General features: G+C 46.1%; 2 protein-coding genes across 6 annotated transcripts in view; one reads left to right on the top strand and one right to left on the bottom strand.

The window, feature by feature from the left end:
* The window catches only part of inpp4b (inositol polyphosphate-4-phosphatase type II B), a 533,162-nt gene that overhangs the window by 238,034 nt on the left and 268,100 nt on the right, over nt 1-27,028 (bottom strand). For all 5 annotated transcript variants that reach the window (XM_051928128.1, XM_051928130.1, XM_051928129.1 and 2 more), the window contains 2 exons: nt 23,387-23,459; nt 2,100-2,247 (listed from right to left, as the gene is read on the bottom strand). In XM_051928128.1, coding sequence (XP_051784088.1) covers nt 2,100-2,247; nt 23,387-23,459 — 221 coding nt within the window. The remainder of the gene's footprint in view (nt 1-2,099; nt 2,248-23,386; nt 23,460-27,028) is intronic.
* The window catches only part of LOC114652371 (interleukin-15-like), a 523,178-nt gene that overhangs the window by 389,152 nt on the left and 106,998 nt on the right, over nt 1-27,028 (top strand). The window lies entirely within an intron of this gene.

Raw genomic sequence — 27,028 nt, 5'->3', positions numbered from 1 at the left:
CACTTCTCGTCTCGATTATTGCAATTCCCTTTTCTTTGGTCTTTCTTGCAAATCTCTTTATAAGCTTCAACTGGTCCAGAATTCAGCTGCCCACCCACATCATTATTAGAACCCCCTCTAGTCACCATATCAGCTTCATTGGCTTCCAGTTCAGTTCCGCATTCAATTCTAAATTCTTCTGTTAACTTTTAAGGCTCTCCACAACCTCGCCCCTCCGTATCTGTCTGACCTCCTCCATGTTGCCATTCCCTCCCGTACCCTTAGATCCTCTTCCTCCATCCACTTGACTGTCCCCTTCATCCATCTTACCACTTACCACAGCTTTGGAACTCACTACCATCTGAGCTTAGAAATATTGAATCATTTTCACTTTTCAAACCTAAACTTAAAACTCATTTGTTTAAGACGGCTTTTTCTCTTTGATTACAATTGTTCTGTCTGATTTTAATTTTTGTATTTTAGTTTTGTTTATAATCTGTGTTTTATCTATTGTTCGGTGTCCTTGAGTGTTTAGAAAGGCGCCTACAAATAAATAAAATGTATTATTAAATTAGACGATCTACAAGTCTCTGACTTAAAGTTTAAATCCGAAAAATATATTCGATCTCTTTTCGCTGTTCCGTTATTTCACCGAGTAATAATTTCTTTTTGTTTGTGCTAATGTAATCTTTGCTATCATTTTTTTGAGGCTTTCGAATTTTAGTACTTTCGTAATCTCTAACCTGCTCTCCACGTGTATTCTTTATGATGTTCTACTTTGTCATCTACTCTTTGTCTTTTATTTCCGGCCCCAGGCGTTGGTTAAATCTCTTGGCACAAAGTCTCGTCTCGCGGAACGTGAAAGTGTCTCTCTGAAAAAGTCACGTCTCATCCCAGGATTTTTTTTTATTGTAATAGAGAGATATAGCTCTTTTCTTAGGTACTTATAATACTTTTCTAATACATAGAGATTACCAATTTTAAGAGTACAATTTCCTATAGTCACACAAAGGGTAATGACAAATCTTTATAAATTAAAAGATTCATTAATCAAACAAAGGCTCTGTTTAACAAGAAGCTCCAAAAAGCACAGAAGGCAATGCCTTCAAAATAGGCAATCAAAAGCAAACGCAGTCCCAATACAAACTCCCAGAGACACAGCGAGGAGGTTGCCACACCCACCACATGACGGACCACCCAGAGGCAAAGTCAAAAAAAAAAAAAAACAACAGAGCAAAGATTCACAAAGAGCCAGAAAATCTGAATAATAAAAAAGAGCATATGACCCAGGAGTACTCAACGCCACCAATGAGCGCATTCAATGAACCGCAAGAGACTGTGGGTTTCCCTTTGCAGGGCTGGTATGGTGGCCCCGCCTCTTGAGGAACCACCCACAAAACACAAGGAACACAACAGAATACACACTGGCATAAAGAAACTACATAATCAACATCATCAACATAACATTTGAACAAAATAAACATAAAAACAGCATTTGAAACACAAAACTCTTGTCTTCATTTTGTATTTATTTTTACTATTATGGCTTCTACGTATAGTTGGGCTTTGATTGATTAGTTTTAGTGAATAGTAATTACACCAATTAAACTAATTTGACCAATTTGGAGCAGCCTCTTCTCCTTTCTCATCTTTCAACTCTAAATCATAACACCCAGATAAGGGGGGCTGTACAAACGTCTGTCCCAGTGGCCACGTCTGCTCAGCCCATGCTGGACCAAAGAAATGCCTGAGCTGAGCACCCTCTGAGCTCCTCTCACTCCATCACGTGACTCGTTACATCACAGGTGTTGCATAGCAGCAGACACAAGTGGGAGGGGCCCAGAGGCAGACTGACAGAGGGGGTGGAGCTCCGCCCCATTCCTGACACATATGTATTCTTTTTGTTTTCTGGTTGTCTTTCTGCATTTTGCCTTTTCTGCAAGGTGACTTATTTTCAAGCACCCAAAGGTATTCAAAGAACAAAACTTCCAAGCATCAGATCCTGAAAAGACGATTCAAAGCCAGAAAAATGCACAGACGCTGGAATTGTACCACATGTCATTTTTTAACCTTTTTAAATTCATTTCTCATTTTCAATGAATTCTTCATCGGAAACTCACCTCTGCATATCCTCCTGTATAAAGAGGTTAATCAGCTGCTTGGGGATGTTGAAGGATAAAGTGCATTCTGCCATCAGCTCCCGAATAAACATCCACTGGCCATCTGCTGTCTGAAATCTGTACACTTTGCACACGGGGTTTTTAAAAACTAAAAAGAAAGAGGAAAAAATAAAGTCAGCTTAGGGGGAAAGAAAGGGACATTCAGCTCTATACACACACACACACACATATATATATATTCCATCCATCCATTCTACAACCCACTGAATCCGAACACAGGGTCACAGGGGTCTGCTGGAGCCAATCCCAGCCAACACAGGGCACAAGGCAGGAACCAATCCTGGGCAGGGTGCCAACCAACCGCAGTATATATATATATATATATATATATATATATATATATATATATATATATATATATATATATATACATACAGTGGGTATGGAAAGTATTCAGACCCCCTTCAATTTTTCACTCTGTTATATTGCAGCCATTTGCTAAAATCATTTAAATTAATTTTTTCCCTCATTAATGTACACACAGCACCCCATATTGACAGACAAAAAAAAGAATTTTTGAAATTGTTGCAGATTTATTAAAAAAGAAAAACTGAAATATCACCTGGTCCTAAGTATTCAGACCCTTTGCTCAGTATTTAGTAGAAGCACCCTTTTGAGCTAATACAGCCATGAGTCTTCTTGGGAAAGATGCAACAAGTTTTTCACACCTGGATTTGGGGATCCTCTGCCATTCCTCCTTGCAGATTCTCTCCAGTTCTGTCAGGTTGGATGGTAAACATTGGTGGACAGCCATTTTTAGGTCTCTCCAGAGATGCTCAATTGGGTTTAAGTCAGGGCTCTGTGCAAGACACATGACAGCCCGCATGGAGTTTGCTAAAAGACACCTGAAGGACTCTGAGATGGTGAGAAATAAGATTCTCTGGTCTGATGAGACCAAGATAGAACTTTTTGGCCTTAATTCTAAGCGGTATGTGTGGAGACAACCAGGCACTGCTCATCACTTGTCCAATACAGTCCCCACAGTGAAGCATGGCGGTGGCAGCATCATGCTGTGGGGGTGTTTTTCAGCTGCAGGGACAGGACGACTGGTTGCAATCGAGGGAAAGATGAATGCGGCCAAGTACAGGGATATCCTGGACAAAAACCTTCTCCAGAGTGCTAAGGACCTCAGACTGGGCCGAAGGTTCACCTTCCAACAAGACAACGACCCTAAGCACACAGCTAAAATAACGAAGGAGTGGCTTCACAACAACTCTGTGACTGTTCTTGAATGGCCCAGCCAGAGCCCTGACTTAAACCCAATTGAGCATCTCTGGAGAGACCTAAAAATGGCTGTCCACCAACGTTTACCATCCAACCTGACAGAACTGGAGAGGATCTGCAAGGAGGAATGGCAGAGGATCCCCAAATCCAGGTGTGAAAAACTTGTTGCATCTTTCCCAAGAAGACTCATGGCTGTATTAGCTCAAAAGGGTGCTTCTACTAAATACTGAGCAAAGGGTCTGAATACTTAGGACCAGGTGATATTTCAGTTTTTCTTTTTTAATAAATCTGCAACAATTTCAAAAATTCTTTTTTTTGTCTGTCAATATGGGGTGCTGTGTGTACATTAATGAGGGAAAAAATTAATTTAAATGATTTTAGCAAATGGCTGCAATATGACAAAGAGTGAAAAATTGAAGGGGGTCTGAATACTTTCCGTACCCACTGTATATATATATATATATATATATATATATATATATACACATATATAGTGGCACGCGCCTGGGGTTGGTACTCAGCCGGGACGCCCAAGAGGACCGGAGGAGGGCTCATGCCTCCTCCAGACCACGAGGGGGCGACCACCACGGATACAGAGCTTTGAAGCTCAATCCTGTAGGGGCCCGTGGTCACCACCAGGGGGGCGCCCCATGCCTGGAGAACCCTGGACACCCGGAGTGCTTCCGCCACACCCAGAAGTGCTGGGGAGAAGAGGAGCAGGGACACCCGGAGTGCTTCCGGGGATGCAGCTGGCACTTCCGCCACACTGGGGAGTGTCGGTGGAAGATTGCCGGCAAACACCTGGAGCACATCTGGGTGCTTATACAAGGGGCCGCCGCCCTTCATTCAGGGCTGGAGTCGGGAGGTCGAGAGACGAGGTCTTGGAGGAGGCATAGTGTGGTGTTGGCGTGGACTTTGAGGGAGTTTAAGGGCTTTGTGTGCACTGTGTTGTAAATAATAGTGTAAATAAACGAGTGGTGCTGAATAGTACCATGTCTGCCTGTCTGTGTCCGGGGCCCGTACCACAATATATATATATACAGTGGTACCTCGGCATGCATCCTTAATCCGTTCCAGACCCTTTGACTTATACCAAACAGGATGTATACCAAACAAATTTTTCCCATAAGAAATAAAGGGAAAATGATTAAGCCGTTCCTGTGAAAAAAATCCTATTGTTATTGGCATATTATACATCGATGGGGTTGTATAAAATAATTTAAACACTACTCAATACTAAAATACATAAATAAAAAGCAATTAAATGAAATAAATGAAAATTTAACCTCACTTTACTTTTTAATAACTTCTTTGTTTTTCACAATCGTAGATACCGTCGTTCTCGGCATACGGTATGCAGCAGCCATGTCCCGGATACGCACGCCACCTTCATACTTTTCAACAACCAATTCAAATTTACGCGAAAAAACACAAAATCAAATGAAAATTCACAAAGAGTTATAGCGCGGGTTGTTCAGTGAATGCTAGCGACTGGCGTACTGACGCTCGTGGGCAGTCGTGGCTTTGTCTCGAGAGAGAGGTAAACACGGGTAGCGCGCGGTGTTCTAGCACGCGAGTCGTATTCCAAACAAAGGTCGTATATCAAGCAAAATTTTTCACATCCAAACAGGACGTATACCAAGTTGGACTTATTCCAAAGCGGATGTACAGTTGCGCTTGAAAGTTTGTGAACCTTTTAGAATTTTTTATATTTCTGCATAAATATGACCTAAAACATCATCAGATGTTCACTCAATCATTTTCCTCAATAAATAAATGACCAAGTATAATATTGTTGTCTCATTTGTTTAACTTGTTTCTCTTTATCTACTTTTAGGACTTGAGTGAAAATCTGATGATATTTTAGGTCATATTTATGCAGAAATATAGAAAACTATAATCAGGCCGCTTTTTAAATGATTTTTAAGCACAGGGAAAAAATTAACATTTGAAAAATCCGTAATTTAATAAACCACCAAGAAAAGTAACAGCCATCCATTTTCCAATCCGCTGAATCCGAACACAGGGTCACGAGGGTCTGCTGGAGCCAATCCCAGCCAACACAGGGCACAAGGCAGGAACCAATCGTGGGCAGGGTGCCAACCCACCGCAGGACACACACAAACACACCAAGCACACACTAGGGCCAATTTAGAATCGCCAATCCAATATATATAAATATATAATCTATTGATTATTGGATTTAGTGAGTATTGTGGTGGTGGTGCTTTTGTGCACTTTATTGAAGAAAATAATATATAAAAATATTTCTTGGTGCTTTTACCTGGAGTCTTGGCCGTTCCGTCTGTGGGTTTTGAGGAGCGACAGCGCCCTCTAGTGTCACAATATATATAGAGATATTGCACCCCACTCGCCGTTAATGCAGAAATGCCGCAGCTATTCAGATCTAACCCATGCTCACTTATTGCGCTCCCACCTTTCATGTTGTTTCGGACATCCAAGTAAGAGTTTCACACAGGACAAAAACTAACGACTACAATTGAGCAGCGCCACCTTTATAGGCCCTTGACTTTACTGTTCCTCGCACGTATCAGGCTGCTTCTTATTGTTTGTCATTTCCTGTTTTTCGGACCAATCTCTGTTGCCGTGAAGTTCTCGTAAAAAAATCAACGGTCACTCATTGAAAGATGAGGTCAGAAATGTCAATGACGGAAAGACACAACAGCAGTCGAGGGCTAGGAGAGGACAGAGCACCTCAATCATCACTCCCAGCTCAGGCCCCCTCATGTGTCCCCGAGTCAAGACCCTCACTCTTACAACAACACGTCGATTGCCGGCTCAATGCAAAGTGCAGCTCCATCCACGTCAGATCCTCCTACAAGATCACGCGATGTTACTGTGATCTTAGATGTTGTCAGGATTAACTTTCAAGCAGCACTCAATACAAATGACCAGGAAGTAACTGTCCATCCATCCATTTTCCAACCCGCTGAATCCGAACACAGGGTCACGGGGGTCTGCTGGAGCTAATCCAAGCCAACACAGGGCACAAGGCAGGAACCAATCCCGGGCAGGGTGCCAACCCACCACAGAGGAAGTAACTGAAAAGCCAAAATAAAACACACATTCTTTCTGGAGCTTTGTATTCATTCTCAAGTGGTACAAATAAAGGCTCCGTCAAGGAGGATTACCCGGGGACCTTGTGAATTGAAAGGACGAGGAGCCCAGGCAGCGGGAAACACGGGTGTCAAATTACGGACACAGTGAGGGACACAGCAACGCATCAAATCGGGAGGAACAAAAACGAGCCGTCATGCAGGCCAGTGTGTACACCTTGAAGGAGGACACTTTATAAATGGACGTCACTGAGTGCATGGAAGGCGGGTTGGGGTAGTAACCACAAGGGCTTCCACTGCTTCTCAGATTCAGCTTTCTATGAGGAGTTTTCTTCACTGGGGTCTCAGCTCAGCCTCAGAGACAATCGGGAGGAGCTCAAAGGAGGGCCGCTGCCCCTCCACATCGAAAGAAGCCACTTGAGGTGCTTTGGCCATCGCATGTGGAGCAGTTTGGTGTATGGCCAAACAGGAGGAGACTTCGGGGTACACACTGGTGGGACTCTGCAGCCCCCTGGAGGAGCTGGAAGAGGTGGTGGTGAAAAAGGGGCTTCACCTAACGTCTAACACCTCATATATCGTCTGTGTAAAGGAACTCCTAGCATCCCCGTCAGGCAGTGATCCATGTAACTCTTAGACGGCCAAGCTGGTCCCACCCGGGTGGTGATCCACCCCAGTTTCTGGATGGACCCCATGGCCTCCTATTTGGGTGACTATCTTTCCCAAAGGTGGCCTTCCATCTGGGCGATAGTCCATACCAACCCTTGGATGAGACTCCTTGGCCAACTCTTCGGGGCAGTCATCCATCCATCTCAAGTACCAGATGGATGAAAACCCCGGCAGTGCCTCACCCGGACCCTCAGCATCCTGTCCTTGACAATACCTGATAAACTAGTCTCCCGTATTCTTGTCATGCTCACTCTGTAAAGTGCTTTCCAGTGTTTGCTGTAACAGATCCACACACACACACACACACACACACACTCTCATAAGTAAGGCCTCAGACTCTTTCCAATTCAAAAAGATGCATTAAGGTGCTCATAATCTGTAGGGTAACATCGCCCTGCTTGAGATCAGAAGAGAGCTTCACCCTTCTGCTGCACCCAAGTGGCAGGGAGGACTAACTGCTGGCCTCTTACGTTCCTCTAACAGACTTCATGGTTTAAACTTCCATACGGCTGGTGATCCACCCCAACTCCCAGACAGCTGCTTCTGTCCAGGCAGTGATCCATTCTAACCCCTGGATGGCATTTTGGTTTCCCCTCCCGGGTGGTGGTCTACTCCTGCTTCCAGATGGCTGTCTGTCTGTCCAGGCAGTGATCCATCCAAACTCCAGGAGGGCGGCTTGGTCTGCCATTTGGGGAAGTAATCCACCCCAACCTCCAGATTGCCCGTCTTGCTCAGGCAGTGATTTCTCCTAACCCCTGGATGGTATTTTGGTTTCCCATCTTGCTGGTGGTCCACCCCAACCTCCAGATTGCCCGTCTTGCTCAGGCAGTGATTTCTCCTAACCCTTGGATGGTATTTTGGCTTCCCATCTGGGTGGTTGTCCACCCAAATTTCCAGATAGCTCCTTCTGTCCAGGCAGTGGTCCATTCTAACCCCTGGATGGCATTTTGGCTTCCCGTCTTGGTGGTGGTCAACCCCAACCTCCAGATAGCTCCTCCGGCTCAGGCAGTGATCCATTCTATCCCTTGGATGGTATTTTGGCTTCCTGTCAGGGTGGTGTTCCACCCCAACTTCCAGATGGCTCCTTGTCCTCCTGTTTGGATGGTCATCTATCCCAACGTTCAGAAGGCTCCTCGGCCTCCTGTAATCTATCCAAGGAGTAGTCGGACTTCTTGGCCTCTCATCTGTTCAGTGATCCATCCCACCCTCCCAGGATCTAGAAACCTCTTTGCTGTGCAGCCCCCTGACAGTACGTCGTAAATATAAACAAGTGTCTTGTATTCTTGTCATGCTCACTCACACGTGAAGAACTTGCCTGCTATAAAAGATCGATACACACACACACGCTCACTAACTCGTAATAAGGCTCCAGTCTCTCAGCACTCGCGTCACTCGTCACCTCCCCATAACGGATTCTCAATGCTCAAAATAGGACACGGCGTAAATCAAAAATTTCGACTTGAATAACCCGTTCCCTGGTGATTTTCTCTGGCCGTTATGAAAAGTCGCTGGCGTCACTCTCTCTCTCTCTCAACCCCGTGCTGCTGCTGCTGCTGCTTTGTCATCTGCTCTCGATGCATACAAAGTGGCTAAGAGCTACATTGGCTTAAAAAGTAATAAATGCACACTTCTCTTCCACGCTCATTAGCCGAGAGCCTGGGGTGAGAAGACACAAACACTGTTAATAAACGCTTGCCCCTCACACACACAAATTCCAAGAATAAAGGCGCTCGCTCGGAACAGCTCAGCGGAGAAGGTCTGACACCGGCCATCAATCGTATCGGCCACTTAGAGCAGGCCGCTTTCTTAGTCAGACACGGAGGAAACAGGCTTGCAGAAGAATAAAGATTTACTGTTCTAGAACGGCCAGCGCTACACAGAATATGAATGTGACTTTTGTTAATGATCTGCTCTACTGTCTGAGCTTCTGTTAGGTTCCATGTGCTTTGTGGGTGGGCCCATCCGCCCAAAAAATCTTGAGGGTCTCCCACAGTTCCCGGTGGTTCATTTTGAATGAAGTAGGGAGTGGGGAGTTCTTGTGCTTTGGATTTCTGCTGAGTGTTTCGGATTCTTTTGGTTTATTGTGTTGGGAGTTTGGTTGCGCTGGATTTTTGATTTATTGTTTTGTGCAAATCCTTTTGGTTTTGTGCTGCACAGAGCTTCATTGTTACTGAAGGGCATTTTAGTGATGTTAAACTTTCATTTTATAATGATTCTACAATGCCCTTTTTGTGCCTAGCTGGGGTTTCTGACAGGATTTCCCCCGCTATTGGGCACTTTTTTTAAGTGCTTTGGAAATTTACGGGCTTTAGGTCTGCTTTCGGGTTACTGTGTTTGGTAAAGTTTGGTTGTCTAATTGTAGAAATAGTTAGGTTGTCATCCTGTGAAGATTCATGAAGAGCAGAGAGCACTCAGTGGTACACCAAAAAGGGGTGACGGCACCACGAAACACAGATTGTCACAGACTTCAGTTGCACAAGGGAACTCTGGTGAGCTTTGTGCTCTTGCTTTGCCTTGGGCTTATTGCGGCTTAATGGATTTTCTGACTTTCTGCTCTGTTCTTTGACTTTACATTGGGCTTCTGTTTTTGCACTTTGCTTGGATTGCCTTGCGTTTTTAGGCTTTGCCATGGTGCTCTTTGGAGCTTCGCCGTATTACAAAGTAATTTTGCGAAGAAGAAAATCTTTATTTTTATGAAGTTTCTGTGTTTGCCAATTTAATTAGCCAGGGTTTAGGCGGTGTATCCCCCTCTAGTGGACATTATTAGAAGAGTTTTACCAACTATTTGGGACTTGCGTGTCTTGAGACTCCCAGATAGATAGATAGATAGATAGATAGATAGATAGATAGATAGATAGATAGATAGATAGATAGATAGATAGATAGAATTTAATTTTAGTATAGTAGGCAGGATTAGATAGACAGACAGACAGACAGACAGACAGACAGACAGAATTTAATTTTAGTATAGTAGGCAGGATTAGATAGATAGATAGATAGATAGATAGATAGATAGATAGATAGATAGATAGATAGATAGATAGATAGATAGATAGATAGATAGATAGATAGATAGAATTTAATTTTAGTATAGTAGGCAGGATTAGATAGATAGATTGATTTTAGTTTTAGTGTAGTAGGCAGGGTCATATAGATAGAAAGATACATCGATGTGCAAGGCACTATATAACATTATATTCTGCCTTGGCTAAAGATTAAAGAGCAGTTCCAGTAAGGCACTATAAAGGCTGTTAGTATGAGGACCCTCTTCACACGTTCCTGTTGCCTAAATGTCCTCAGTGCTGTTGTGTCACAGAGAGGATGTGCAGCATTGTTCACAATGGCCACCAGTTCTGATCTCATTCTTTGCTTCTACAATGGGTCCAGATGGTGTCCTGTGACCACAGCCTGCCTTCTTCACCTGTTTTTTGATTCCGTGGTCCTCTCTTGAAGTGATGTTACTAGTCCGTGCCACACAGTGGCCGCAGGTACAGGGTGGCACTGCCCATGTTGAAGGAACACAATGAGAACTCAGAGTTTGTTCTGCTCGTTCTTCTAACTAAGTACGGAGTGAAGGGTCTGAAAACATTCAAGTCAATGTGATAGATAGATAGATAGATAGATAGATAGATAGATAGATAGATAGATAGATAGATAGATAGATAGATAGATAGATAGATAGATAGATAGATAGATAGATAGATAGATAGATGAAAGGCACTATATGATAGATAGACAGACAGACAGACAGACAGACAGACAGACAGATAGATAGATAGATAGATAGATAGAATTTAATTTTAGTATAGTAGGCATGATTAGATAGATAGATAGATAGATAGATAGATAGATAGATAGATAGATAGATAGATAGATAGATAGATAGAATTTAATTTTAGTATAGTAGGCAGGATTAGATAGATAGATTGATTTTAGTTTTAGTGTAGTAGGCAGGGTCATATAGATAGAAAGATACATCGATGTGCAAGGCACTATATAACATTATATTCTGCCTTGGCTAAAGATTAAAGAGCAGTTCCAGTAAGGCACTATAAAGGCTGTTAGTATGAGGACCCCTTCACCTTGCCCCCCCCCCCCCATCTCTTCACACGTTCCTGCTGCCTAAATGTCCTCAGTGCTGTTGTGTCACAGAGAGGATGTGCAGCATTGTTCACAATGGCCACCAGTTCTGATCTCATTCTTTGCTTCTACAATGGGTCCAGATGGTGTCCTGTGACAACAGCCTGCCTTCTTCACCTGTTTTTTGATTCCGTGGTCCTCTCTTGAAGTGATAAATGACGGGGTAAATGACCCCGCCCATTCTGGCTGGACTCCCATAAAGCCCAGGCATCCTCAGATGGAGCTGTGGTGGCCACAAGACAACTGGAGCTCCCCAGGACCAACCCGCTGGGTCGAGTTGCACTATTTTAGAAAGCCGTCCATCTTTTTGTGTTATTTTTGTGCCATTTAGCCCACCGACCACTCTATAGACTCCTCAGGGTCTTTCCCCGTCCACAGTTGTTATAAACATTGGAGACGTCTGCACGCAGAACTGAACATTCCAAGGTGGCCCCACCACAACTTTAATGCCCAAAAACAGCACAGGGTGTGACATGGCATTTGAACCCACATCTAGACCACTTTTTAAATCAGTGGTGTTCGAGTAAAAATAACAGCGTAAGCTCCATCTAAACAAATCACTAAGTGGAGACGTCTGAGCATTAATGGCCCGTCTGCAATGCGTACATCGGCTGCTTTTCTATATGCAGTGCACATTTGTCTACAGACAGAACAGCCATCTTAAGCCCGACAGAACAATAAAGCAATTGCAGAGAGTTAAATGGTTCAACCAACCGGAACGTGGCTTCAATTAAACGATAATGAAGCAAATACAGGAACACGCATCAACAAAAGGACTCCACTCAATTATGAGACCAATCAGAAGGCAATTGTCGTCAAATCGCACCGTGGCAGAGTTAATAAAACCTGAAGAGTCGGCCACCGAGCTAAGTGCTGGGCTGCAAACTGGGACAATGCCAGTTCAATTTCTCCACTTACCAGCCAGCGTTTACCATGAACTCACACGCCCATTAAGGTGGCATCTGAGGAGCACCATTTATAAATTGAGGGGGACCGGAAACCCAGTCGTTGAACTCTGCTGAGTGGGCACTGAATGTTATTAATGAATATAAAAGTGTGTGCTCCTTAAAGTTCTTGGTACAAACACAAAGTGGTGCCATTTATGCTACTGAAGGGGCGCATGTTCCGGACACCGAGGGGGATCCCCCCCCCCCCCAGGTCATCAAAGTCTAATAATACGGAAGACCCACTATGGACAATGAGGGGCGATGTGCTGCTGATCACTGGGCGCCATTTATGAATGCAAAACTCAGCATGGCCCTTATGCTAAGTGGTGCGCCCTCCTTAAAGTCTGACGTAAATACACACAGGGGCACCATTTGTGTTACTGAAGGGGTACACGCTCTGGACACCGAGGGGGACCGGAAACCCAATCGTTGAACTCTGAAGATACTGAGCGGGTGTTGCTACCTCGCAAGGGCATCATTAATACATGTAAAAGTGTGTATGCCCATATCCCAAGTGATGTGCGCTGCTCCGTAAGGTCTGCATAATATACACAATCGGGCACCATTTGTGTTACTGAAGGGGCGCACGCTCTGGACACCAAGGGGAATTTCCCCCACGAGGTCATCAAAGTCTAATAATAACGCAGTCAGACAATGAGGGGCGATGCCCGGTCACCCCGCCAATGGAGACTGGAAACATAATCATTGAACTTTGATGATTCTGAGTGGGCACAGTTACCCACTGAATGCCGTTAGTGAATATAAAAGCGCATGCTCCTTAAAGTTTGTTGTATATACACAATGGGGCACCATTTTTGCTACTGAAGGGGCGCACGCTCTGAACACTAAGTGGGTATTATTAGACACTAAGTGGGTGTTATTAGACTTTGGTGACCTGTTGTGGGTCCCACTTAGTGTTCAGAGTGTGCGCCCCACAACAGGTCACCAAAGTCTAATAATACCCATGACCCACTATGGACAACGAGAGGTGATATCCATCCGCCCTGCTGACCGGAAACCCAGTCATTGAACTCTGATGATGCTGAGTGAGCACTGAATGTCATTAATGAATATAAAAGTGTGTGCTCCTTAAAGTTCTTGGTACAAACTCAAAGCGGTGCCATTTGTGCTACTGAAGGGGCGCACTCCTAGGACACTGAGGGCCGTCAAAGTCTAATAATGCAGATGACCTGCTATGGACAATGAGGAGGCGATGCTTGTTAAACCCCACCAAGGGAGACTGAAAACATAATCGTTGAACTTTGATGATACTGAGTGGGTGCTGCTGCTGCTCTCTGGGCACCATTTATGAAATTAGCAGGGAGCATGGCCCATGTGCCAAGTGGTGTGTCCCCCTTAAAGTCTGCTGTCAGTGCACAAAAGGGCACCGTTCGTGTTACTGAAGGGGCGCACACTCTGGACACCGACGGACACCAGGAAACCCGGTCATTGAATTCTGATGATACTGAGTGGGCAACACTTACCCGCTGAATGCTGCTAGTGAAAATAAAAGTGCGTGCTCCTTAAAGTTTGTTGTACAGAGTGGCGCCATTTGTGCTACTGAAGAGGAACACTGAGTGGGACCCACCACAGATCACGGAAGTCTAATTATACAGATGACCCACTATGGACAACGAGAGGCGATGTCCATCTACCCTGTGACTGCAAACTCAAGTCATTCAACTGTGATGATACAAGGTGGGCGCTATTACCCGCCAGGCACCATTTAGGCATGTAAAAGTCAAGTCACGCGCGCTCCTTTAGGTCCTCATTACATACACAAAGGTATGAAGGGTTTGCCCACCAGACACCCAATCATTGAACTATGATGACACCGAGTGGTCGCTGTTACCCGCTGAATGCCATTAACGAAAGTTAAACTGTGTGCTCCTCAAAGTTCTTGGTATAGAGACAAAGGGGCGCATGCTCTGTACACGGAGGGGAACCCACCACAGGTCACTGCTGTTTGTTTTAAAATTACAGATGACCTGCTAGGATTTCCATCCACAACGTTGAGGTAGACCAGTCACCCACTCATTGAACTCTGATGATACTGAGTGGGCGCTGTTACCTGCTGGGCACCGTTTAGGCATGTAAAAGTCGAGTCATGCGCGCTCCTTTAGGTCCTCATTACATACACAAAGGGGTGCCATTTGGGCTACTTTAGGATTTTCCCTCCAGACACCCACTCATTGAACTCTGATGATACTGAGTGGGCACAGTTACCCACTGAATGCTGCTAGTGAAAATAAAAGTGCGTACTCCTTAAAGTTTGTTGTACAGAGTGGCGCCGTTTGTGCTACTGAAGAGGAACACTGAGTGGGACCCACCACAGATCACGGAAGTTTAATTATACAGATGACCCACTATGGACAACGAGAGGCGATGTCCATCCACCCTGTGACTGAAAACTCAAGTCATTCAACTCTGATGATACAAGGTGGGCGCTATTACCCGCCGGGCACCATTTAGGCATGTAAAAGTCAAGTCACGCGCGCTCCTTTAGGTCCTCATTACATATACAAAGGGGTGCCATTTGTGCTACTGAAGGGATTGCCCTCCAGACACCCACTCATTGAACTCTGATGATACTGAGTAGGCGCTGTTACCCACTAGGCACCGTTTTATGCATGTAAAAGTGAGCACGGCCCATATGCCAAGTGGTGCACGCTCCTTAAGGTCCGCATTACATACACAAAGGGCACCGTTTGTGCTACTGGGCAGAGGAGGACCACCTCCCTAGGTCCTGAAACTCTAATAAGACCTGCTAAGGACCATGAGGAGCGACGCCCGTCCACGCCATCTAGAGCTCAAAATGGGCTTTGACTGGCACTGTTCACACCACACGTTCTGCACACTTTGTGCCGTTGATTTTATTTTTTAAATGAAAACATTCACCACGTCTGCTCATCAGTTGACACCCAGCTTGACAAAGGGTTTTTCAGAAAGGTCTGCTGATTTAATAAAACCCAAAACCCGACATCTCTCTGTCATATAAAGTTTGGCTCCAGTTCCTCTAAGCCGATGTGCAGGGCTGACCAACAACAACACCAGCAGTCATTTATTTCTTGTATGGTCAACAATCACACCGGACATGCCTCAGTGGGCTTTAACAACAAGAAAAAAACTCCCAGAAAATCTGTGTAGGAAAAAAAAAATGGAAGAAGTCTTAGAAAAGATAATTCAGAGAGAGAGAGAGAGACCCCCTTCCAGGTAGGGTGGGCTGGGACAGTCCTGGTTAGCTCCATTCACCTCCCCTGGGGCTTGTTTGTACTGCCCGCCTGTTTCCACTTTCTATTGCGTGGCCCCCATCCCATTTCGGCTCCTCTCATCATTCCATTTTCTTTCCTTTAAGCTCCGTGTTATCCTTTTCCTTCCATCCATCCATCCATTGTCCATCCTGCTGGAGACAATCCCAGCCAACACAGAGGCGCAAGGCAGGAACCAATCCCGGGCAGGGCACCAGCCCACCGCAGGACACACACACACCCACGGGACAATTTAGGATCGCTAATGCACCTAACCTGCATGTCTTTGGACTGTGGGAGGAAACCCACGCAGACACGGGGAGAACATGCAAACTCCATGCAGGGAGGACCCGGGAAGTGAACCCGGGTATCCTAACTGCAAGGCAGCAGCGCTACCCACTGCGCCACCATGCCGCCCCCTTTTCTTTCTGTTCTGTTAATTTTTTTTCCTCCCTCTCTGCCCTGTGGGCTCCCCCCCCCCCCCCCCCCCCACACTTCATACGGCCTGACTGGGTGAGGGTGTGTGATATGCCACTTTCTCCGAGTTGACTGAACCACTCGCCATCTGCCAAGCACCCTAATCAACCCCGGAGTGAAGTGCGCTCACGCACACCCACACTCGATTGAAGTTCTGCACTTCCTGGGACCCCACTATTTGTTTAAAAAGACTGCCCTTCGCCGCGGACCTCTCATCACACAGGGGCGTGCAATGGGTGTCAAAAAACAGGAGGGTAAATACAAGACACAAAGCAGAAGACAAGTCATTGTATTCACAGAGCAACAGTCACCTGCATGGGTGTAGTGGGTATTGCGGCCACTAGGGGGCACATCAATGCCCCCAGAACCCCAGGACACCGTAGCACAACAGCAGTCCCAGTTCAATTCCAGAGTTTTTAATTCCGCACAATGCAGCAATACAGCACATCGCTCTCTTTTCTTTTTCTAGAGCTGTACTCCTTCCTCCACATCCGACTCCTGAGCTTTTAACTCCAAACCTGGGAGTACCACCAGTGCCCCCTGAGAAGCACTTCCGGGTCCTGCCTTGTGCCGTCAGTATCCAATAGCGACCCTCCACAGAATGCAGCAGTGCAGGCCCCTGTGAACACAACTCCCATGCTGCCCTGCTGGGAGTCCATACTTGGGGCTCACCAGAGGTGATGCTGCCACCCAGTGTACACGGGCACCAACTACGCATGTAAAAATGAGCACAGCCCGTATGCCAAGTGGTTCGCGCTCCTTAAGGTCCGTATTACATACACAAAGGGCACTGTTTGTGCTACTGGGCAGAGGGGGACCACCCCCCCCCCCCCGGTCATCAAAGTCTAATAAGACCTTCTATGGACCACGAGGAGCGACGCCCGTACATGCCGCCTAGAGCCCAAAATGAAGGGAAACACTGAGTGGGATCCACAAAAGATCACGGAAATCTAATTATACAGATGACCCACTATGGACAATGACAGGCGACGTCCATCCACCCTGTGACTGCAAACTTGGTCATTCAACTCTGATGATACAAGATGGGCGCTATTACCCACCGGGCACCATTTAGGCATGCAAAAGTCGAGTCACGTGCGCTCCTTTAGGTCCTCATTACATACACAAAGGGGTGCCATTTGGGCTACTGAAGGGTTTGCCTTCCAGACACTGAATCATTGAACTCTGATGACACCGAGTTTTCGCTGTTACCCGCTGAATGCCGTTAATAAAAGTTAAACTGTGTTCTTGGTATAGACACAAAGGGGCGCATGCTCTGTACACAGGGGGGAACCCACCGCAGGTCACTGCAGTTTAAAATTACAGATGACCTGCTGGGATTTCCATCCACAACGTTGAGGGAGACCAGACACCATCTCATTGAACTCTGATGATACTGAGTGGGCACTGTTACCCGCTGGGCACCGTTTAGGCATGTATAAGTCAAGTCATGCGCGCTCCTTTAGGTCCTCATTGCATACACAAAGGGGTGCCATTTGGGCTACTGAAGGGTTTTCCCTCCAGACACCCACTCATTGAACTCTGATGATACTGAGAGGGTGCTGCTACCTACTGGGCACCGTTTTACGCATGTAAGGCCAGATTTATACAGTGCATCCGGAAAGTATTCACAGCACATCACTTTCTCCACATTTTGTTATGTTACAGCCTTATTCCAAAATGGATTAAATTCATTTTTTTCCTCAGAATTCTACACACAACACCCCATAATGACAACGTGAAAAAAGTTTACTTGAGGTTTTTGCAAACTTATTAAAAATAAAAAAACTGAGAAATCCCATGTACATAAGTATTCACAGCCTTTGCCATTGAGCTCAGGTGCCTCCTGTTTCCCCTGATCATCCTTGAGATGTTTCTGCAGCTTCATTGGAGTCCACCTGTGGTAAATTCAGTTGACTGGACATGATTTGGAAAGGCACACACCTGTCTATAGAAGGTCCCACAGTTGACAGTTCATGTCAGAGCACAAACCAAGTATGAAGTCAAAGGAATTGTCTGTAGACCTCCGAGACAGGATTGTCAAATCTGGGGAAGGTTACAGAAAAATTTCTGCTGCTTTGAAGGTCCCAATGAGCACAGTGGCCTCCATCATCCGTAAGTGGAAGAAGTTCGAAACCACCAGGAATCTTCGTAGAGCTGGCCGGCCATCTAAACTGAGCGATCGGGGGAGAAGGGCCTTAGTCAGGGAGGTGACCAAGAACCCGATGGTCACTCTGTCAGAGCTCCAGAGGTCCTCTGTGGAGAGAGGAGAACCTTCCAGAAGGACAACCATCTCTGCAGCAATCCACCAATCAGGTCTGTATGGTAGAGTGGCCAGACGGAAGCCACTCCTTAGTAAAAGGCACATGGCAGCCCGCTTGGAGTTTGCCAAAAGGCACCTGAAGGACTCTCAGACCATGAGAAAGAAAATTCTCTGGTCTGATGAGACAAAGATTGAACTCTTTGGTGTGAATGCCAGGAGTCATGTTTGGAGGAAACCAGGCACCGCTCATCACCAGGCCAATACCATCTCTACAGTGAAGCATGGTGGTGGCAGCATCATGCTGTGGGGATTGGGAGACTAGTCAGGATAAAGGGAAAGATGACTGCAGCAATGTACAGAGACATCCTGGATGAAAACCTGCTCCAGAGCGCTCTTGACCTCAGACTGGGGCGACGGTTCATCTTTCAGCAGGACAACGACCCTAAGCACACAGCCAAGATATCAAAGGAGTGGCTTCAGGACAACTCTGTGAATGTCCTTGAGTGGCCCGCCAGAGCCCAGACTTGAATCTGATTGAACATCTCTGGAGAGATCTTAAAATGGCTGTGCACCGACGCTTCCCATCCAACCTGATGGAGCTTGAGAGGTGCTGCAAAGAGGAATGGGCCAAACTGGACAAGGATAGGTGTGCCAAGCTTGTGACATCATATTCAACAAGACTTGAGGCTGGAATTGATGCCAAAGGTGCACCGACAAAGTATTGAGCAAAGGCTGTGAATACTTATGGACATGGGAGTTCTCAGTTTTTTTATTTTTAATAAATTTGCAAAAACCTCAAGTAAACTTTTTTCACGTTGTCATTATGGGGTGTTGTGTGTAGAATTCTGAGGAAAAAAAATAATTTAATCCATTTTGGAATAAGGCTGTAACATAACAAAATGTGGAGAAAGTGATGTGCTGTGAATACTTTCTGGATGCACTGTACTTCACGCGACGTGATGCATGCTCCAGCGGACACTCCTGATACGTAAGTGTTGTACTGTTTATACTTGCGCGCATACTTTACGTAAATCTGGAGGAATCCACACCAAGTGGCAGTGCGAGATATTATCATGGGGAGAAGAGGTACGGCTTCGCTGTGTTTTGAATTGCCTGGATTAAATTCCGATGACACCTTACCGCAATATCTCTGAAAAGGATGTTTAATGTTTAAATCCATCAGTCCAGGGATTTGTCCATTCCAGCAAGCATTGGGCACGAGGTTGAAACAAGCCCTGGACGAGGCATCAGCTCATCGCAAGTTGAATACAAGCACTCACATACACCGCTCGCGTCATTTTAGTGTCACCAAATCTGCATATCTTTGGAAGGACCCCAGAGCCCACTGTGGAAACCCAGCAGGAAAACATGTCAACTCCAGGCAGGGATTATCAGCGACGTGACTCCCTGCAAGACAGCAGCACTAACGCTCCGCCACCGTGTCACCCCACAGAAGACGGTATGTGAGACTTTTAAAACGTATCGTGTCATTACGACCGGGAATATCCATCCATCCATCATCCAGCCCGCTGAATCCGAACACAGGGTCACGGGGGTCTGCTGGAGCCAATCCCAGCCAACACAGGGCACAAGGCAGGAACCAATCCCGGGCAGGGTGCCAACCCACCGCAAGACACACACAAACACACCCACACACCAAGCACACACTAGGTGCCAATTTAGAATCGCCAATCCACCTAACCTGCATGTCTTTGGACTGTGGGAGGAAACCGGAGCGCCCGGAGGAAACCCACGCAGACACGGGGAGAACATGCAAACTCCATGCAGGGAGGACCCGGGAAGCGAACCCAGGGACCGGGAATACGCGACGCTTGAATATAAAAGCACCACGAATGCATTTGTATGTCGGCATTTTGCTTCACCACATCAAACCATTCATCAAACATCGAAGCGCGCACACCGATCTCGTAGGATCCACAAAGCGGCTTTCTGTCACATGTAGTTAGTAAACACAGACTCTGACGTCACATTACGACTTTTATGAGACTGCGCCCCCCGACTTTTTGCTGGGACTGGAACTTGCGCACACGTCACGATAATTTCTGAGGACCTGCTCAGAGGACGCGTCAAATGAACCCTGGAAACGCGTGGCAGCAATGATGCGGGCGCGCACACGTTCTGAGCATGAAGTATAAATGAGCCCTAAAAGTGAGCACGGCCCGTATGCCAAGTGGGGCGCGGTCATTAAAGCCCACATTACATACACAAAGGGCACCGTTTGTGCTACTGGACAGAGGGGGACCACCTCCGCAGGTCATCAAAGTCTAATTAGACCTGCTGTGGACCACGAGGAGCGACGCCCGTCCACGCCACCTAGAGCTCTAAATGGGCTTTGACTGGCACTGTTCATACCACACGTTCTGCACACTTTGTGCTGTTGATTTTATTTTTTACATGAAAACATTCGCTACGTCTGCTCATCAATTGACACCCAGCTTGATGTTTTTCAGAAAGGTCTGTTGATTAAATAAAAACTAAAACCCGACATATAAAGTGTGAGAGACGGCCAGCAGTTCAAACCCGGCTGGGACGCCCCTAGGAAGGATTTGGGGAAGGTAGCTACTTGATGACGCTGCCTCCCCCAAAACACTAGGTGGCAGCTTCCCTGGAGTCTAGCGGTGTCTCCCGCAGGGCATCCTGGGAGTTGGAGTTTGGTGTCTCAGCCCTGTTGGGTGACCTGGGGTCTCGTGCTTTCCCTTGTAGCCTGGAAGTACCAGGTAGTCACGAGGATGGAAGCCCCGGGCTGATTAAAAGATCTTGAATTCTCCAGCTGACCTGGAAGTGCTTCTGTTCTTCCTCTTACGTTACTTGCCAGCACTTCCGGGTCAGGAGCTAGATAAAGGACTGCTGAAAACCCAGCAGGTGAGCCGGAGTCGGGAGGAGTAGGACAGAGCTTGCTGGGAGGTGTGGAGGAGAGATTTGTGTTTATTATTATTATTGTCGTTGAATTGCCTGTTTATTGTGACGGTGGTTCTTGAGGGCACTATAACAGGAAGAAAAGAAATAAAAGATCTTCTTGTTGCTTTTACTTTGTGTCCTGAGCGTCCGTCTGTGGGGGTTAAAAGGGGCAACGGCGACCCCTAGCGTCTTACAAAAGTTTGGCTCCAATTCCTCTAAGCCGACATGCAGGGCTGACCAACAACAACAACAACACCAACATTCATTTATTTCTTGTATGGTGTAAGAAAAGGCGCTATATTGCGCCCGACCCCTACACAGATTGGACACGGGAGGCACGAGTAAAACAAATAAACTGCTCATTTTTCTTCAGCTGGAGGGCACGTCTTCCCTGTAATCCTTCCATCCACAACACAGTGCAGCCCTGTGGGTTCCGCAGGTGCCGCTAGGGGGTGCTGCTGGAGGAGCTGCTGGCCCCTTTTGGGCAGCCAGATGTCCGGGTACCCAATAAAAGGAGCCAGCGACCACCACTCAGCGGCCAGAATCGGGAGGAAGAGGATGAGGTTGCCAGGGAGGAGTAGTGGTAAAAGGAGAGAGTGCTTACTTGTGGTGACTGCTTACGGAACTGCGCTTGGCACTGTGTTGTGTGATTACGGGAAAGACGTGCCCTCCAGCTGAAGAAAAATAAACAGTTTGTTTTACACGTGCCTCCCGTATCCAATCTGTTTCGGGTCGGATGCAATATAGCGCCTTTTCTTACAATGCCATAGTCGGCAGGATTCCGGTTCGTCTTTTGGGCCGGGACCTGTATCAAAATTTGTGTAAGGACCCGGCACAGCAGTGCGAGACACACGTACAGCACAGCCACGCATAAGGCGCGCCAAGACAGCGCACCGAAGCGCACACACGCGGCAGGGAGCCGCAGGACGACCACCAGGGAGCTCCTAGGGACGCCGAGCTAATGGGGAAAAAAGAAGCCGGGTGGACTTAGAAGTCAGCAGCCCGACACCACCACGCTAACCAGCACCACAGGTTTCAGCAGGAGGTAGGTGATGTGCCCAGGAGTGAAGGGCCGCGGGTAGGTTTTTCCACGTTTGCGTCTGCCTACCTCCTAGACGCCAAGGGACGGAGTACCCATTAGTGGCCTGAGGACGTGTGTCCATGGCGTGACGGCGGAGCGAGCTCGGCTGACATCCGGCTGCACTTCCGGGTGTGGCGAAACCAGCGCCCACAATTTGCCAGCAGCGCCTGCTGCAGCACCCCCTGGCGGCGCCTGCAGAACCCAACAGGGCTGCACAGAACTCCAACCTCCATGAAGCCCTGAGGGAGTCCGAGGCACCGCTGCAACCCAGGGAGGCTGCCTTTTAGCGTCCAGGGGGAGATACTGGGTTTCCCACCCTTGTACGGTGCAGGGGCGTCTCGGCCAGGCATGGGCCCCGGCCATCCGTCACAATGGTCAACAAACACCCCGGAAATGCCTCATTGGGCTTTAACAGACCCCCAGTGTACAGGGGAACGTTCTACTCTGCCGCAGCATCTTCCTGTGCCCACGTCCCAGCACGGCAGGGGAATTATCACTGCACCACAGGCTGTCCTTCATTTCCAGTGTTCTCCTCGCCAGGTAAGGGAGCAGCAAACGTCCTGGTAGGCACACCAGTTGGTCCCTCACAGTGTCAGGAAGCATCCAGAAGCTGTGCACACCTTTTCAAATACTCATTAAAAAATTCAAAGAGGCGTTTAGTAAATTCATAAATAGACGGCCCCTCCACAAATGGGATACGCTGATGCATCCAAATTATGAAACCATTTTAAAAGTGGGCACCGAAGGTAAAAGTAAACAAAATAAAGAGAAAGGTGGTGCTGAGAATGCCAGGGTTACAACAAAACGGCACTGGAGGACGAAAACAAATCAGCTGAAGGTGAGGAGAGAAAAGTGGTCACTCGTAAGGACACAAAGAACTGCAGACCCCTCCCGCCTCGGCTAAAGTCGGTGCCCGCGACGCCACGATAACGAGGACACAGAGCAAAAAATGGGATTCATGAGACATCAGCAAAGTCGAACCTTTCTGCTAGCACAGAAACATCAAGAAGACCCCAAGAGCCTTTTTTTTTTTTGAATAATGACAGACGAGTCCAAAGGTGACGTCCTGGTATGGCACAGGACCCACCATGTCTGCCATTCGACAGTAAAAACATCAAATCTACAGTACAACATTCCCAGCAGGACACCATTACACACAATAAGCAAAGACCCACTCCAACCTACCTGCGTTCATCAAGGGGCCACCGTCCCTGTCCTTGAATCCTTGAAGTGACGTCGACCCGCATATCGGGGGGTGCTGAAAGAAAAGAAAGAAAGAAAGAATGTGTCCTTTGAATGTGCATGCAAGTGGGCATTTAGATAGATAGATAGATAGATAGATAGATAGATAGATAGATAGATAGATAGATAGATAGATAGATAGATAGATAGATAGATAGATAGATAGATAGATAGATAGATAGATAGATAGATACTTTATTAATCCCAAGGGGAAATTCCCATACTCCAGCAGCAGCACAATGATACAAAAACAATATTAAATTAAAGAGTGACAAAAATGCAGGTATAACAGACAATAACTTTGAATAATAATAATAATAATAATTTGGTTGGCACTGCAGCTTGTTACGTTTCCCCCAGGACAGGTGCAACCTCTTCATAATGAACATCCCTGGGAGCGTCTCTAAAAACACCAACACCCGCTAGGGATGTTAAAAATACAAAAATTTGGTAAAGATTTTTATATAAAGTTAATCAGGCACTCGTAAACGTTGTCACGCATGCCCGTCGGAGGGTCTCCTCGCAGGCTCAGTCGAGGTATGTGATAGACCGCCATGACGAGGGAGGGCGCGGCCCCTGACAGTGTCATCACCTTTTCCCACAGCATCGAGAAGCTGCCCTGTGAAGGCATTTAGCCCAGCCCCCTTCCAGACCTGCCACCTTAAGACACCGGGTGCCCCGGATGGAGGTGTCATTACTGGCCAGAGTCACCTGCTGGGCAGAGTGACTGACTGCTTTTATTCTCTTTCTGTGACATTCCCACTGAAGGGACAAATGCCAACAAGCTTTATTTTTGCGGTCTCCAGACAATAAAAGGGAAGACCCTGTTGCCACCTCAAAATGCCCACGCTGCATGCAGAACTGTCATTACCGAACTCGGCCACAATGTTGTTTTTGTTTTACGTCCTAAATGGTTTTCAAATTGAAATCGGCTAAACGTTTAAACAATTTTTATTCATGTCCCCAACTCATTTCTGAGCCGGGATCAGAAACTATGTTTTGCACTTTGTGTCACAGATTCGCCCGAAGTTGTGAAATGTACAGGCTTTGCCTCCAGGAGTAGGTCTCAGTCGTTCCAAAAATGTCGACTTTCCAAAATTCACCTTACACAAATTTTAGAAGCAGGCCACCGGCCCGTACAAGCCCATCTAAAAATGGGGAGGGTCTTTCAATTTGTCATGAACTACAATGCCCAAAAGACAGTAAGTCCCAAAAGCACTTGCAAAAATGGCCACTAGAGGGGGAAGTCCAATCCAAAACGGAAATGATGTCAGTGGCGGTACAGCTGTCAATCTTCAATTCTGCTGAGGTAGGAAGTGAAAAAGCCATTAGCAGAAATCGGCTAAATCAGAAATAAAACCAGTTCATGAGTGGACTAGCGATATGAAACGGGATGGTTCCCCAGCTCTTTATACCCTACCCTTGCCTACCCAGTTACGTTTTTGATGGTTGAAAATGCCGTTTCCGTGCGGATGGAGAAGCCAAAATGAATAAAATAAGATGCATTTTCAAGTGCGTCCGTACTGAGAACCAGGACTGGAGGACACTGACCTCCCTCAAAGAGCACAGGACTGAGCAAACATCCATGGGGTCCCGCGCTGCGCATCACTAAAGTGTTAAATAAGTTGAAATCAAAGGAAACAGAGCAATAATGGATACATTTAAAATTCTCCAGAAAATAACCAGAAGCTGAAGAAAAACAGTAACAAGGCAAATATAAATCATAACAGGTCCACGTCAGCCATGCCTCCGCGTCTTCACTGCTGCACGTCATTTTTACGTCAGCAGGAGCAAAGGAACGGTTTCGTGTACTTACAGTTTCGGGGAGAGTTTAAGAGCAAACCCCACTTAATTAATCCGTCAATGAGCTCATTCATTCGTTCGTTTGTTCATTCATTCAATTTGTTTGAAGCTCCTGCCAAAACAATTAAGCAGGCAATGAACTTCAGCTGTGTCGCAGGAGTGGAAACAGACAGTCGTTGGGCGACTTTGCTGAATGTGACCATCTGGGCTGGCTGGAGTGCTGTCAGCCACAGAAAACGCTTCATTTACATCTTTATGGCTTTCATCGGCAGGCATATTTCATCCGTAATTTTATTAGCCACTTTCCCTTAACTCTGTTGGAACTCGCCATAAAATACAGACCTGCTCTGGCCACTCGCTTAGAGCTTCTCAAATTCAACAGGGGATTGACACGGGTGTGTGTGAGACGAGACCTTTGGCCCAGAATGTCACTCAATGACTTACACACGCAGCAACAGAAGGGGGCTAATGGAGGGGTGGGGGTCAAGGGGGGCCATCACATTCACATCCATCACTTTACAGGATAATGAGTGACAGCAGAAGCTGCAGGGAAAAGGCAGGAACGAAAAAGAGCAAAGTTACCATCAGGGTGTTAGACATTAGGAGTTAATCATCAGCAATATGGAGACTAATTGAAGCCGACATGAAAAGACGGCGAGGCAGAGCAGAGCTGGAGGAGTAAATAAGGGGCAGCCGTCTGATATAATTAGTGCAACTGCATAACGAGATTTAGAGAAGGGGGCAACCATCAGAGACAGATGAGGAGGAGGAGAAGGAGGAGGAGAAAGTGATAAGAAATGGAGGAAGAGGACCAACAAGGGTGAACAGAAAGACAGACAGATGTGAAAGAAGCTGAAGAGGAGGGCCGGACATCCACTGTAATCAATGCTATTGGGCAACAACATGAACAGACCAGGGCACTGTGGTCGAGAGACGAGGGGGAGATCAGAAGAACTGGGGGCCAATGCAAAAGGCCTAAGAAAGACAAGCGGGGATCACTGATGGGGGAGACGGGTGACAAATAGACAGACCGGAAAATATTACATGTCGATGATAGGTAGCTAGACAGACGAGGAGATAATGATGAAGATATAAAAGGCACTATATAATTTAGAGATACGATACATGTCAAATGGAGAGACATATGAATAGAACTATATAATAGAGATAAGAAAGGCACTAGATAGATAGATAGATAGATAGATAGATAGATAGATAGATAGATAGATAGATAGATAGATAGATAGATAGATAGATGAAAGGCACTATATGATAGATAGATAGATAGATAGATAGATAGATAGATAGATAGATAGATAGATAGATAGATAGATAGATAGATAGATAGATGAAAGGCACTATATGATAGATAGATAGATAGATAGATAGATAGATAGATAGATAGATAGATAGATAGATAGATAGATAGATAGATAGATAGATGAAAGGCACTATATGATAGATAGATAGATAGATAGATAGATAGATAGATAGATAGATAGATAGATAGATAGATAGATAGATAGATAGATGAAAGGCACTATATAATAGATAGATAGATAGATGAAAGGCACTATATAATAGATAGATAGATAGATAGATAGATAGATAGATAGATAGATAGATAGATAGATAGATAGATAGATAGATAGATAGATAGATAGATGGATGAAAGGCACTATATGATAGATAGATAGATAGATAGATAGATAGATAGATAGATAGATAGATAGATAGATAGATGAAAGGCACTATATAATAGATAGATAGATAGATAGATAG

This window comes from Erpetoichthys calabaricus, chromosome 5 (genome assembly GCF_900747795.2).
Source record: "Erpetoichthys calabaricus chromosome 5, fErpCal1.3, whole genome shotgun sequence".
Classification (NCBI taxonomy): Eukaryota; Metazoa; Chordata; class Cladistia; order Polypteriformes; family Polypteridae; genus Erpetoichthys; species Erpetoichthys calabaricus.
The sequence above is the reverse complement of the archived record's forward strand: the minus strand, read 5'-3'. Positions and strand labels throughout refer to the sequence as shown.